We start from the raw sequence: 16,163 nt of genomic DNA on the forward strand, positions 1-16,163 counted from the left end.
TTTCTATTGAATACATGTCACTTTGTAAAGTTGAAAAATTGTTAAGTTAAACTATCATAAGTTGGAGAATTCTGTATTTGAATGTTTTTTGTGAGAATACCAAATTTTTGCATTGCCTGTGAAATACTTGTAAGAATAAATAACAGGCTATTTTTTTTAATTTGTTTTAATTATATTCCTTGTTCCTGTTGGTGGTTATTTTTTCAGGTTAGTTATTGGCAGTGAATCACTAAGATATTGTATTGTGTGATTCTTTACCAGGAAAGCCAATATGTAGTATACCTCTTTTTCTTTTCTTTTTTCTTTCTTTTTTTTTTTTTTTTGACTAGTACATTTTAATTATACAAATAATAGATTTCATTGTGGGTGTATTTATACATGCATATAATGTGGTTGTTACTTTTGAGACTAATCAAAAGAAAGTCTTCTGTTGACTCAGATATTACATTAACATTATAATTAATCATATTGTTTAAAGATATTTTGCTGACTTTTTGTGGCCTAGCATTGATTGATCTAATATAACGTGACTTTATATAAAATGTGTTAATGTGTATGTGAGTGCATCAGCTTGTTAGATACATGTTAAGAGCATAAAAACAACCTAAGTAACTTTAGACAAAACATTTTTTAAACAAAATTGAAATGAATTTTCAGTCCAACACAGGTAGGTATCTTGCTTTATGTATATACCTAATATAGATTCTAGAATTAATGTGACTGTGTGTTAATTTGCAATAATTAACATTTATTATATAATCTAAAGATGACAAGACAACATAAGGAATTTTCAAACCTAATGGAGTCCATATAAGCAACATCTGTCAGTAAGCTAACCAAATCTGGAAAAATAAACATATTATAAAAATAAACGTAAGTTACATTTGGGAATATTCATATTTGGAATTAGAGGCCATATAGATGCTTTCTAACAGTTTATAAAAATTCGAAAACAAGATAAACCTATAAGGTATTGTAGCAAGGTGTAACAGTATTTTTTTTTAATTACTCTGAAATTAATTTTTCTGGCAGGTTTTCCACTTGACATAGTTGAGAACCTGGAATTAAATCTAAAAGGCCTCTATATAGCCAGAATAAATAAGCCCACACAGTAAAGATAAAAATAACCAATTGATCCCACTCTCAGAGTGTGTTTACTTTTGCTTTGATAGTTCAGACAGATTTGATGATGTTATTTCCAAATATTTATGCTTCAGAAAATTAAAAGAGGAGGTAGAGGGAGCAGCACATAATAATAGAATAAGGCATCACAGAAGCCAACCAAAAATGGTAGTTTACAGCAAGGGAGGAATTGACCAAAAAAGCAATATAAAAACTGGAAAAAGGCCATTTAATGTAAAAGCAAGTATTCTTCTTCATTTCAAGGCTGTTTTCTGGCCTGGGTTTAAAAATAATTAAAAATAATTGATTTTTATAATTAATTCATGGCCATGAGTCCTCAACAAAGGGGAAAATTTCATTTTGTATCCATTTAAGAAGACAAGGAAACTCAATACATTTCATAACAATTTTTATCCAAAGTAGTTATAATAATTAATGAATTTAATAATCTCTGAATTACTTAGAAAAATTAGCAATCTAAAATGATTGTGAGTAATTGAAGTATTCACTTCGGTACCACTGTTTGCACCAAAAGTTCTTCAGAATACAGTAATGAAAATAAACTATAGGCTTTCATATGGTTTAGGGCAAGACACTCTCAGCCAGATATTCTTGTCACTTCGTAAAAGAGTACATCCCAGTATTTCATGAGATTTTTCCTATTAGAACATAATTTTGCTTTTTAACAGATGATTATTGAAAACCTAAAATCCACTTAATGTAAATTTCCTCTTCCCCATTTTATTGTTATCTTAACCATTTGGACTGTATATCAGAAAGTTTTTACTGTTCTTCCTGTGGCTTTTCTCTTGTTGAATATAGTCAGTTATGCTGCCAAGATGAAGTATAAAGTCTATTTATTGCTTTCAATTATAGATAATTTGGCAGATAGTATCTGTAACAAAATATCTGAATGTGGGCACTTATGAAGAAAAGAGGTTTATTTCATAGTATCAAAGGCCGAAAGTACAAGATAAGTGACTTCATCTATTCAGCCTCTGAAAAGGGCCCTCTTTACTGGGACTCAGCATGATTGAGAAATACTGTAGAAAGGGAACAAGTTGAATGCAGAAGAAGCCAAGTGGCTTCACTTTATAATATCCTTTTTTCTCTAGAATTAACCCACTCTGTGAGACATAGTATTAATTCCTTCTGAGAGTGTTGCCCACATGACCTAATTGTCTTGCACTGGACCCCACCTCTTAAATGTTTCAGATTACCATACTGAGGACTAAGCTTCTAGCATATGGGGGACAATTCATATCTAAACCACAGCATATAGATAGGTCATAAACTGGAAGGGTAGAAGGATTGATAACACAAATTAGATTGGTAGACATTAGACGGATATTAGTGAATTACTTCGTTGTATTATAAAGCTGCACGGTTCTTATTCTAAAAGAATTTATCTCATTTGGCAAATTTGAAGAATCCCAACTAAGTATAGAATACAGAAACCATTCTGAATAGTATGAGCAGATGTTAACATCATGAATTTTAAATTATAGAATTTATAGAAAAGAGATAGTCATAGGTGAAATTATTAAGGGAGGCTTACTGAATGAAAGGTGAATTGGGCCCTTAAGGACCAAATGAATTTTAAAAGAATAGGGAAGGAAGGCATTTCAGCATGCATGACCTAGGTAAACAAATAGAGGCAAAAATAAATAATACGTATATAGGGGGATTAAAAAGACAACTGATACTAGGTAAGTGTGGTGGAACCTGATAATGGAGGATGTAGATGTTAGATGAGGGGATTTAGGTTTAAATTCATAGATAATGAGATACAGGTTCTTGAGTAGAGAAGTGGTATAATGTAAGAGTTGAAATTCAGATGTGCACACAGTTGTTATTTCTCTGGGAGGGGAGGCAGAGTTAAATTTAAAAAGAATGAATGGGATATCTGCTAAACTGGCATTTAAATGTGGAAGAGGGGCTGTCATAGACTTTTTCTTTAATTATTAAAAAGCTCCAGAAAAATGCAAATGCATTATAAATCTGCATATAAATTCAGGTGATATACAGATTAAAATTTAAGATTCCCTGTGTTCAACTAGGTTCTTGAACACCATTCCACTCCCAAAAGTTAGGTGCTTTCTGCTGTGTGGTTTTTACCTGTTGTTGAGCTCCAACTCTGTATCAAGTATACCACCAGGCCCTTTGCTCTCTTCCTAAAATATATTTTTAGTCCTATTTTACAGATGAGAAATTTGATGTCAAGGTCTCACAGTGATTTGAATTTAATTGTTTATTAAATTGCTTTTCATATTTATTTAAATGTCTGTTTCTCCCTCTGTTCAAAGTTTACCAAAGGTAGAAACCTTCTTCTAGATATTTTGGCTTGCTTTTTTTAATAAGAGGAATTTACATAGCTAGAGAAATACATGGTTTTTAAATTTTTGATGATTTTTAAAGAAATTATAATAAGAATGCAGAGTATCACTCTTAAGTTTTCTGAAGCTGTGTCTTGGGTCTTAGACATATTTGAGACAGGGCATCCAGTAGGCCTATGAAGACTCTTGCATTCTGTCACCTGGCCAGAAATTCAGTTGAGACTAGTGTGGAGTCTATGTATAAATGCTGATTTGGGATTAAAAGAAATATTGTTTGGGGCTGGGGCTGTAGCTCAGTGGCAGAGCATTTTCCTAGCATGCATGAGGCATTGGGTTTGATCCTCAGCACCACATAAAAATAAACAAAATAAAGGCATTCTGTCCATCTTCAACTACAAACAAAATTTTTAAAAAAGAAGAAATATTTTTTAATGTACTTTTACATCATAATCTCCCCTGACCCTCATTAGATAGCTAGATATCGGTAAAGTAAGTTGAATATTTCCACTTTAGGCACAAGTCATTGAGCAAAAGGTGGTAGAGCAGGATTTAAAATCAGATTTCCCAGAGTTCATGTGTTTATTTTTCCACTCTGTCATGACTTAGCGCCTGTAGGGTAGGATTAAAGTTTAAAGTATTTCCAAATAAATGACAAATTTAACAGGACGGTACTTTATTTGTTCAGTATTTATCTCCATGATCATGATCACATTAAATCTTATGAAATATGTTTCATTTTTTGCTTAGGTAAATATGCTGAAGATATATTTGGAGAATTATTCAATGAAGCACATAGTTTTTCCTTCAGAGTTAACTCACTGCAAGAACGTGTGGACCGTTTATCTGTTAGTGTTACACAGCTTGATCCTAAAGAAGAAGAATGTAAGTTTATTCATATCTTCTTCCATGTATATATTTTAGTTAGATGAGTATATTTAAGAATGGTATTAAACATGAATTTATTATAAATCTTTTTACCTGTTTTAATACTTGTTATAGTCAATCAGGATATTATCTATAAATGCCATCAATGTGAATCTCCTGGCGTTTTATTTCTACATGTTTTTGTTTTAATCTCTTTATTTCGTATACTATTTAGCTCTTAACTTTTTGACATGAAGAAGACATTTTAACCAGACCTTTTCTTCCATTCTTTCTGTTTCCTTCCTTATAATTTATTTGTGTACTTTTGTCTTAGAAATAAAAAGTATTTGAAAAGTATATGAAATCCTAAGGTTTGATTCTGTAAGAATGTGGAGCCTTTTAATATGCTTTTGTGTGCTTATGGCTAGTCTTGTCTGCTTATTTTAATTAAATATTACTACCACTTTAAATGAACATTTCAAAAACAAATTGCCAGTATGTAGGGTGGAAATGTTCTATGCCAAGATTAAATCAGGGATATCAGGTTGGAAAAAAAAAAACACACTACTGGATAAAATTATGGAAGAAACTGTAGTGGTAAAAGCACATTTCATGCCTTGACAGAATATCTCTGTATTTTTTATTCTTAAAAAGAAATGGAACTACTAAGAATATAATTTTCACTTATCTACTGCTATGGTATAAAGCATTTGTATACTTAAAGCCATATTAAATATATGAAATAACCTACTTTTTTAATATAAGGAAGTCACTCTGAGTGTTACTAATGTAGCATTTCAATATATTCTTTATTTTACCATGCTACACATGTTAATTCAAAAGAAAATGAGTAAATGAAAATATTTTAAATTATCACAATTGATGGCACTTTGTGCTTGTTCCTGAGGATTCTGCTAAACAAGATAGTCTCGGTCTTCAAGAAGCTATAGCTAAGTAGATAGAAATCTTTATAATACATATAAAAGAAATAGAGACTAAGGCTAATATAGATCACCTGATACTTAAAAATAATTTTCATGATTGTAAAGTTTATTTTACCTTTGTAATATTGATACATTTGTAATATTTATAGTAATTTTAGTAAGAAGTCAATAGTGTATTTCTTTCACAGTTATTTCTGGCTATCAGCAAAAAAAGAAGGAATAAAGGGAGATAGGAAAGAAGATTATAGAGGAAGATAGAAGTTGTTGCAGACTAAAAGTGGAAGATTAAAAAAAGATACATTTTGATGGAAAGTGTAGGTGCACTTCAGGAATCATTAGGACCTTCTGAGCCTTAAAATCAAGAGTTCAGTTAAAATCCATGTTGTTTGGAAAACTAGGCACAGAATAATAATGATAAATATAATGATAAAGCATTTAAAATTATTCATGATTGATAAGCCACTAGGGTCATAACCTTTTGAGTCATTCTGGCTTTTAAACAATTACAGAATATGAATTTGTTCAATAGTCAAATCATTTTAGGAAAATAAAATGAATTCTTGGGCTGGGGATGTGGCTCAAGCGGTAGTGCGCTCGCCTGGCATGTGTGCGGCCCGGGTTCGATCCTCAGCACCACATACAAACAAAGATGTTGTGTCTGCCAAATGCTAAAAAATCAATATTAAAAAATTCTCTCTCTCTCTCTCTCTCTCTCTCTCTCTCTCTCTCTCTCTCTCTCTCTCTCTCTTTAAAAAAAAAAATGAATTCTTGGTATTTTGTTTGTTATAGTGTCTTTGCAAGACATAACAATGAGAAAAGCCTTCCGAAGTTCTACAATTCAAGATCAGCAGCTTTTCGACCGCAAGACTTTGCCTATTCCATTACAAGAGACATATGATGTTTGTGAACAACCTCCACCTCTCAACATACTTACTCCTTATAGGTCAGTAGGTTAATAAGTAAGAAGCCTTGTTATTTATATCAGACTGCAGATTTAAATGCTAAATCCCCACACATTCTTAATTTTATTGTGCTTCTGGCCAACACAGAGAACCTTTCTTTCTGTCACTAAATGAGTTCCTAAGGTTCTGACATACAAAAGAAAAAGACATATTCAAGGGGTTGTTTAAACAAATATTACTAGAAAAAGCACTGGCAAACCTGTTAATATGAAGGTCAAGGAAATGTTATTGTCCTTTTAACTTAATTTTTACTCAAATGAAAAATAAAGATCCCAAAATTCCACCATACTAACAAAATAAGTATTTTATTTTTGCTTGTTCTATCTACTCTAAGTATATATATCTATATACAGTAACTTTTTGCATAATGACTATATAGTATTTGTTTTAAAAATGCTTTTTTACCACTTAAAATTGGAATTATTCAGCCTTTCTTTGGAGTTTTCTCACGAATTATTAAATGGGTAATTTAAGATGCACAGCACATAAAATGGTATTAAAATTATTATTTAAAACTGTAAATAAATATGTAAGCTATTGGATATAAATATTGCTATTAAAATGACTATTGGGTGACATCTTTTAGTTTAGTAAATTAAATTCATAAATAAATTATACTACTGGAAGTAACAGTAAAAACTTTTTATTCTAAATAATGTTATTATCTTTTCAGGCTTTTATTTTTGGCAGAACTCTTTGTAATTATTGAAATTTCTCAAAGGACTTTCAGAAAAATTTGACATTCAATGAGATGAGAGTTGCCCAGCTATACTTTTAATTTTTTAGTACTAACCCTGGAAAGTCTGGTTTTTTATTTTCCTTACTCATTTGTAAGAAATTTTATATTGCTGCAATATTCTATTTTGGCAATATTTTAACATGTTATATTTTACTAATGTGAGAAGAAAAAACATTTCAGTAAAATTATTTCTATTTGATTGCCTCTTTGCCTTACTAGTATACATTTCAATTTATGTATTCCAGAGATGATGGTAAAGAAGGTTTGAAGTTTTATACCAATCCTTCATATTTCTTTGATCTATGGAAAGAAAAAATGTTGCAAGATACAGAGGACAAGAGGAAGGAAAAGAGGAAACAGAAGGTATTAACAGAGATTTTAAAAATTGAAGTTATTTTTTATATGTTTATGTTTATTACATTTATGGAACTTTATTAATCCTGTACTTTGATGGTTTTATTTTACTTGGATCCATACTGAAGTCTTTATATCTGTACAGCTGAGTCTTCTAGGGAAGCAAATGAGCAATTAGATTATTACAGTATGGTAGTGCCATAATGAGGTTTGTTTAGAGGTTTGGGTAACACAAAATAGCATATGCTTTAGCCAGCAGACAAAGCTTTTATAAACAATCTTGAAGAACAAATGAAAATAAATTGGACCGTGGAAGAGAAGGGCATTCTAGTATGGAGAAATAAAGGAATATTATATGCAGATATTGGTAAAGTAAGTAAATTAAGCTAATATTTTCTTGCCAAAGAGCACATCCTAAAGTTTTCCAAATGTTTTAAAGAAGTTAGATTCTTACTAAACTCCTGTTATCTGTCCCTTGTGTTGTCAATTTCTACTTTAATGCATTCACTTGGATCTGCTTTCTTTTATCTTAATGATAACAGAAAATATGGAAGAAGTAACTTGGATTTAGGCATTTATGAAGGAGGCAAAATCTGTCTTTATCATTCTTGTTTGTCTTGCAGCTATTTCTACTTTTCCCAATCTCTGTAATGCCCTTTTGTCATCTTCTGTGCTAGACAGTGTCCCTGTGTTCTAACCAGTTTGCAAACTGGTGACTGGCAAACCAGATTACGCCATTAGGCAGGTTTCATTTGCCAAAAAGAGGGGTCTTAAAGTTTTTGAACTGGAATTTCTTAGATGAGATATGTCTGTCTAGTTCACAGCCTACCCCATCATATACTGACTAGCTTCATTCCTGTATGTTATCTGCTTGGCTTCTTTAGGCATTCGATATTTGTTACACCTATTCTAGACTTTTCTCCCCTAATTTGAATCACTTTGTATTCTATTGTTTAAAAACCCAGTGTTCTGTTGAGTGATAACAATTATTATGGATAACAGAATTTTTTCCCCATGTGTCAGCCAGCTAATTAGTTGCTTCCCAGTTAGCATAATCTTGGTAAATTTTCACATTGGTTAGAAGCAAACAATGTATAATTTATGGCAGAAATTTCAAGCTAATAGATCTTGGAGAGAGGGAGGGTTTTTTAATTTATTTTTTTAAAGAGAGAGTGAGAGGGGAGAGAGAGAGGAGAGAGAGAATTTTTTTTAATATTTATTTTTTAGTTCTCGGTGGACACAACATCTTTGTTGGTATGTGGTGCTGAGGATCGAACCCGGGCCGCACGCATGCCAGGCGAGCACGCATGCCAGGCGAGCACGCATGCCAGGCGAGCGCGCTACCGCTTGAGCCACATCCCCAGCCCCAGGGAGGGGTTTTTTGTTTGGGGATATTTTTTGGGGGGGATGTTTTGTTTTTATTTTCATTTGAAAGGAATTTCTGACCTCCCCATTTATTACTTAGACATATTTGTTAGTCACTTTTACATCACTGTGACTAAAACACCTGGCAAGAATAACTTAGAGGAGGAAAAGTTTATTTTTCAGCTCATGGTTTCAGAGACTTAGCCCATGGTTGGCCCACTCCATTGCTCTGGGCCTGAGGTGATGGTGGAACATCATAACAGGAGGGTGTAGAAAGGAAAACTGCTCATTTCCTGACAGTCACAAAGCAGAGAAAGACAGTAAGGTGCTGGGGACAAAATGTAACCTCAGTGGCACGCCCCCATTGGTCTACTTCCTCCATTCACACCAGATCTATAGTTAGACCCAATACAGGAATCCTTTCAAATTATTACTCATCAAATGGATAAATCTACCAATTAGTTTATAAATGGATTAATCTACCAATTAGTTTGTAGATGGATCACATGTTGCTATGTCACTCAGCTATGTCACTCGTAACTGAATTGTTTCACCTCTAATCATTGCCACATTGTCTCCTGAGCTTTTGGGGATACCTCATATTCATCCCACCATAGCATATTCCAATGTGTTCAGCACATCAATTCAAAATTGTGGTTACAAAACATGGCACATGCACAACACCACACCTATAATCCCCACTACTCAGGTGGTTAAAGCAGGAGGATGACAAGTTTGAAACCAGCTTTAGCAGTTTAATGAGACTCTCATCTGAAAATAAGAGAACAGAAAGGGTTGGAGATGTAGCTCTGTGATAGAGTGCTTGCCTAGCATGTGGGAGGTCCTGGGTTCATTCCTGTATTGTTTTAAAAAAGGCAAGAAACTTGGATAACTGCAGACTAACTCTGAATGTATAAGTGAACTGTCCCTGTGTTACTTTTATCGTATTACGGTATTGTCTTTCAATATTTCAACTTTTCAAATTTTATGATAGTTGTAACCTCTTTTTAAAAATTAGCATTTCAGCATTTGGCTTTGTTTCAATACATCTGTTATAGCAGAAAAATCTAGATCGTCCTCATGAACCAGAAAAAGTGCCAAGAGCACCTCATGACAGGAGGAGAGAATGGCAGAAGCTGGCCCAAGGTCCAGAGCTGGCTGAAGATGATGCTAATCTCTTACATAAGCATATTGAAGTTGCTAATGGCCCAGCCTCTCATTTTGAAACAAGGTTTCTTTTCTTTGTTTCTTTTATTTGTTGTTATTTTTAAATTAATCATAGAATATTGGCTTTATTTGCAATATCTGTACTGCTAAGTTTTGAGTCCTAAACTGTTGAACTGGAAGACCCTGTTGTAATTATAAAGATTATATCAAAATCCTGACCGTTGAGCCTTCTGAAATCTGACCTTGGGCAAAGTCATTCCTATATTTGGACTTTATTCTTGTCATCTGTGGAAAGAGGTGGTTGGAGTAAACGATTTTCACTGTTGTTTTAACTTTTATCTGAAGTCTCAACTCTTCAATATTTCAGGTTTACTAGAGTTTCACAGTAGAGTAGGGTCTGAATTTTTTTTTTTTTTTTTTTGCATATAAAATGGGAGTTGAAGAGGGGTTCTTTTTTGTCCTTTTTCTGTCCACTGACTTCCTTTCTGTGCCACATTCCTCACCTCAGACATATCAGGACTTTCAAACAAATTTACTCAACCTCTTTTGCAGAAATATAGAATTGGTCCGTTTCCATTATCAGTCGCCAGGGGCCCTTTCTAAGTAACAAGCTACCATAGCAAACACATTACACTGGCATGCCTCTGAAGAAATTTGTGTGTTGTCATGTTGACCTTTTAATGGAAAAGAGATGAATGTTTTCTTTTAAATAACACAGGTAAATTATTGGGCCATTACTGTGAAATATTTTGGCCTATTTTAAGAGAAATATACATCTGAGAGATAATATTTATCTGCGTTATTGAAAGAAACTGAAAGAATTGAGATTTTAAAATAATAATTACTGTTGACAGACATTTTTATTACAACTATATAAGATATTTATGACTTGCTCTGTGTACATCTATTAAATCCAACTTTGTCCCCAGATGGAACTACAATCTATAAATATAAAACTTTACATGTTCAAGCTGAAATTTTGCTTAAATCTGATCTGGATCACATGTTGCTATGTCACTCAGCTATTTTCTGAGTGCTTTCCCACTTTTTGAACACTTAAAGGACACAACAAATTGAGCTAGGCATCTCTGTGGTGCTAGAATCAGGGAGATCTTTTGAGAGCTGTAAGTTTAAGAGAACAACAAGTTTTCATAAAGAGTGTGGTAAAAATTTTCAGTTTTCATATTCTGTCATTGGAAGCTTCTTATGAAGAAAAAGATGAAATATAGACAGGTAATTTTAAACACTATTTGCCAAAGTTAATTATTTTCATGTTGTTGGGCACAGTGATGCACACCTGTAATCTCAGCAGCTTGGGAGGCTCAGGCAGGAGGATTGCAGTTCAAAGCCATCCTCAGCAACAGCAAGGCACTAAGCAACTCAGTGAGACCCTATCTCTAAAGAAAATATAAAAAAAGGGCTGGGGTTGTGGCTCAGTGGTTGAGTACCCCTGAGTTCAATCCCTGGGACCAAAACAAACAGAAAAATTATATATAAATTACAGGATTATATATGTAATGTTTTTAATCTTTAAAAAATTAAATTAATATTTCATTATAAAGTAATAAAGTAACTGGTGGTCACAATAATAAGACTAAATTAGTAAGTAAAGATTGCTTTATGAACAGCATTCTTTGTTTTAAAAGTAGGTTTTATTAATATATTTCTGTAAGAAGTTTTTTAAAAATAACTAAACTACTGGTATTCAAAGATAAATTATTTCACTTAGAACACTTTATTTCACCAGTAATTCAAGAAGGTGCACTGATACTGTGTATTTCTTTTAGACCTCAGACTTACGTGGATCATATGGATGGATCTTATTCACTTTCTGCCTTGCCATTTAGTCAGATGAGTGAGCTTCTGACTAGAGCTGAGGAAAGGGTCTTAGTCAGACCACATGAACCACCTCCGCCTCCACCCATGCATGGAACAGGAGATGCAAAACCCATACCCACCTGTATCAGGTATGTTGGGACAAGCATGTGATGTTTTATGTTAAGGTTTGGTAAGCTTTTTCTTTAAAGGAACAAATTCTAAATGTTTTAGGATTAATGGGGATGATTTCTGACACAAGTAATCAATTTTGTCATTGTAAGAAAATAGCTATGCACAGTATATATCCAAATGAATGTGTCTGTGTCTCAGTAAAACTACATTAATGGAAACAAGGAACTGGTCACATTTGGCCTATGGGATATAATTTGCTGTTCTCTGATTTGACCTGATACATTTTCCAGGAAAATTTTACTTAGTAACAATTTACTTTAAAGAAAGTATGTTTTGTTTTATTATAGCTTTGTTATCAAGCATGTCATGTACAGTTGTATTAAGAAAAAATAAGAACTTTTTGGACTGTCATTAGGCTGTAAGAAATGTAGCTATGAATACTTAAATAGTTTCAGAACATCAAAGACAATTAGCAGTTTTGCTTGTAATACTCTTTTAGTAAAGCTATTCTGAAGTTAAATCTTCTTCAGTTATATAAAGTGTACATTTTTAATAGGTATTAAAGAAACTTAACTATCAGCTTTACAATTTTCTGTTAAACTAACCTTTTATTACTGGTTCATTTGTTGTTCCAGCCTCAAGAAGAAAGAGGGCTGTAAATTTGCTTTTGTGGTTTTAATTAGCTGTCATTGACTTCACTGAAATGGCATATGATGAGTTTTTAATAGGTGCAATATAAATACAGCATTGTATTAGCTACAAATATTGCATTATGATAAATATTAAATCATTACAGAGACTCATCAGTGTATAATTGGGAATTTTATTTATTTATCAACAAAGTTAGCATAAAATGCTTGAGTGAATATGAAATTTGCATGACAGGATGAGACTGTTTAGAATATTACAAACCAGGGTTGGGGTTGTGGCTCAGTGGTAGAGTGCTTGCCTGCCAAGTGTGAGGCCTTGGGTTCGATCTTTAGCACCACATAAAAATAAATAAATAAAATAAAAGTACTATGTCCAACTATAACTAAAAAATAAATATTAAAAAAAAAAAGAATATTACAGACCAAGCAAGGCGTGGTGGCACATGACTGTAATCTCAGCGACTCAAAAGGCTGAGGCAGTAGGACTGCAGTTTTGAGACCAACCTCAGCAACTTAACAGGACCCTATCTCAAAAAAGAAAAGGAAAAAACTACTGGCAATGTGATTCAGTGGTTAATTGCCCCTAGGGTACAATCCCGTTATAAAAAAATAGATATAGAATATTACAAACCAAAGTACCACCCACTAATTTTCTCATTGATGTACTTTTAATTCTTACTTCTTCTGAAATAGTGTTAAAAAATTTAAAATTTCTATAGGAACATGTTTATGTATCTATTTTATAGAATTAATTTTAATCATAGTTTCTATAGATTTTTTTTTCAGCTTTAATAACTTGCTAGGATTTCTTTATCATTTCAGTTCTGCTACAGGTTTGATAGAAAATCGCCCTCAGTCACCAGCCACAGGCAGAACACCTGTGTTTGTGAGCCCCACTCCCCCACCTCCTCCACCACCTCTTCCATCTGCCTTGTCAACTTCTTCATTAAGAGCTTCAATGACTTCCACTCCTCCCCCTCCAGTACCTCCCCCACCTCCACCTCCAACCACTGCTTTGCAAGCTCCAGCTGTACCACCACCTCCAGCTCCTCTTCAGATTGCCCCTGGAGTTCTTCACCCAGCTCCTCCTCCAATTGCACCTCCTCTAGTACAACCCTCTCCACCAGTAGCTAGAGCTGCCCCAGTATGTGAGACTGTACCAGTTCATCCACTCCCACAAGGTGAAGTCCAGGGGCTGCCTCCACCCCCACCACCGCCTCCTCTGCCTCCACCTGGCATTCGACCATCATCACCTGTCACAGTTGCAGCTCTTGCTCATCCTCCCTCTGGGCTACATCCAACACCATCTACTGCCCCAGGTCCCCATGTTCCATTAATGCCTCCATCTCCTCCATCACAAGTTATACCTGCTTCTGAGCCAAAGCGTCATCCATCAACCCTACCTGTAATCAGTGACGCAAGGAGTGTACTACTGGAAGCAATACGAAAAGGTAATTTTTTCAGGACCATGAAAAGCATTGTAATAGCATTGAAAATTTTCTAAATAATTTAAGGCAACAATGCAGTCCTCATTTATAAAATTTTAGATGATTTTGTTTTTGTACAAAAGTAAAGGCATGTCCAATTTATATTTTAAATTATTCTTAAGAAAATACAAATCGTTTAATCATTTTATTTTCATACTTAGGGATTCTTAAAATGTTTATTGAGTTAATGAGAAACTTAAAACATCAGATGTAAATATTATAGAAAATTTAAATTCTCTATGTTTAGTGTTTATGTAAAATGTTTTACAAATTACAGAATTTTAAAATTTTTTTTTCTTCAGTGTCAAAGCTTTTCATTTGGGATAGCATTGACATTTGTTCTTCTAGATGCCTGTAAAGCTAAGTAAGGGTTAAGGTTCTTCCCTTAGTTACCAAGAAAGACTTCTTGATAAGATGGTTATTCATTTATTCATTTAGCATTTCTTTTTTTTTCCCCAGTTAGCGTTTCTTAAGCAGCTATTATATGCCAGGAATCAGAAGTATAAAATGAATAATAGTGCTTTTCCTTCAAGTACAGAGGATAGTAAAGTGACAGAAAATATATTCAACGGTGTATAATTTATCTGACTATAATGATAATAGAGGAAATGTATTATCTGGTTAACTTTTTAAAGGATACTAAACAGGAGGTACAGTAGACCATGATAGATAAATATAAACTGTAGCTATCCATTGGGTAAGTTTTACTAATTAACTCATAAATGATGATGTAATGAAAGATTTAATGCCTCTGATTATAATTACTTCAAATTATTTTTAATCGGTCTTGCTTATTTTCCTATTAGTATTTCTCATATTTATTTGATCTTATGCGAGAAATAATACTATCTAGTGTTTAGCATTTTGATTTAAAATGAATGGTTTGGATTTACTATATCAGGTATTCAACTACGCAAAGTAGAAGAGCAGCGTGAACAGGAAGCTAAGCATGAACGCATTGAAAATGATGTTGCCACCATCCTGTCTCGCCGTATTGCTGTGGAATATAGTGATTCAGAAGATGATTCAGAATTTGATGAAGTAGATTGGTTGGAATAAGAAAAATGCATTGATCAATATTACAAAACTGAATGCAAATGTCCTTTGTGGTGCTTGTTCTTTGAAAATGTTTGGTCATTCTAGTGTTTTGCTTTCTATTCCTTATAATAAATAACCCTTTTCCTCCATAATTTTTGATTTTGAAGAAAAGTATTAGCATACATTTCAAACTAAATGTTTTACAGTGGCTTATATTTTTTTTTCCCTGAAAAGACATAATTTGGTCCAACAAACCACTAAGTATTAAGCATGGACAGCTGTTGTTAGAGTAGCAGATTCAGTTTTTTGATATATCTTAATTGTGCACTTCGTGAATTTTAATTTAAGGAAAGCGAATGAGATTGAAATCTTGAGGGCAGCTGTAATATTAATGAGCCTTATTCTACTTCCTGATGTTTTAAAAGAAGAAACACTGCCTTGATATATGAATACACTCAGAAAGTACATTTAGCTTGTAGTGTTGAATTCTCTTAAAGGAATGCTTAAATTTTTTATTATTATTTTATTGTTTTAAATACTTGCCTTATTTGAATGTTTAGCAGTACTCCTTTCCCACTTATATATTGTGTGATACAATTTTGCTTGCCTATAGGAGTTTAAAAATTTTCCATGTGAAATACTCTGAATTAAACATACATGTAACTTACATAACTGTTAGAAATAACAGTCTGATTTAATAAATGGTTCATTTTAAAGGTTCCTGGGTGTTGCTCTTTGAATAAAACTGTTTCTGATCACTTATCGAATACTCCAAAGTAGCTTTAAATACTACAAAGCTGGACATGATGGCAGCATACCTAAAATCCCAGCAGTTGAGGAGCCCAAAGCGAAATTTGAGGCCAATCTTAGCAACTTAGCAAGACCCTGCCTCAAAATAAAATGTTAAAAAAACTAGGGATTTATGTTAGTGGTAGAATGCCCCTGGATTCAATCCCCTTTATTAATAAATAAATAGAAAATGAAAATTTAAAATCAATTTCAGCAATATAATTTTCTCTTAGTTGTACATATTCATATTGTTTAATATGGTAGCTTTTATGTCATTTTTTTTCAAAGGTTAAAAAATTTATATTTTCCACTCCTTGAGATCTTAAATTAAAACTGAATTTGCCATCTAATTTCAGCATATCTTGTCTTCATTTAACTGCATTCTTGATGTTATAA

General features: G+C 33.1%; 1 protein-coding gene across 5 annotated transcripts in view; it reads left to right on the top strand.

Moving 5' to 3' along the window:
• The window catches only part of Wasf1 (WASP family member 1), a 59,893-nt gene extending 44,195 nt beyond the window's left edge, over positions 1 to 15,698 (top strand). For 4 of the 5 annotated variants that reach the window (XM_021729729.3, XM_078019506.1, XM_005330162.4 and 1 more), the window contains 7 exons: positions 4,206 to 4,340; positions 6,056 to 6,209; positions 7,213 to 7,330; positions 9,745 to 9,917; positions 11,641 to 11,820; positions 13,276 to 13,904; positions 14,842 to 15,698. In XM_021729729.3, coding sequence (XP_021585404.2) covers positions 4,206 to 4,340; positions 6,056 to 6,209; positions 7,213 to 7,330; positions 9,745 to 9,917; positions 11,641 to 11,820; positions 13,276 to 13,904; positions 14,842 to 14,999 — 1,547 coding nt within the window. In that variant the 3' untranslated portion in view covers positions 15,000 to 15,698. The remainder of the gene's footprint in view (positions 1 to 4,205; positions 4,341 to 6,055; positions 6,210 to 7,212; positions 7,331 to 9,744; positions 9,918 to 11,640; positions 11,821 to 13,275; positions 13,905 to 14,841) is intronic. The other variant, XM_021729730.3, reaches the window with a different exon arrangement.
• Positions 15,699 to 16,163: the final 465 nt, after the last annotated feature.

Source organism: Ictidomys tridecemlineatus, chromosome 8 (genome assembly GCF_052094955.1).
Source record: "Ictidomys tridecemlineatus isolate mIctTri1 chromosome 8, mIctTri1.hap1, whole genome shotgun sequence".
In the NCBI taxonomy this organism is placed as follows: domain Eukaryota; kingdom Metazoa; phylum Chordata; class Mammalia; order Rodentia; family Sciuridae; genus Ictidomys; species Ictidomys tridecemlineatus.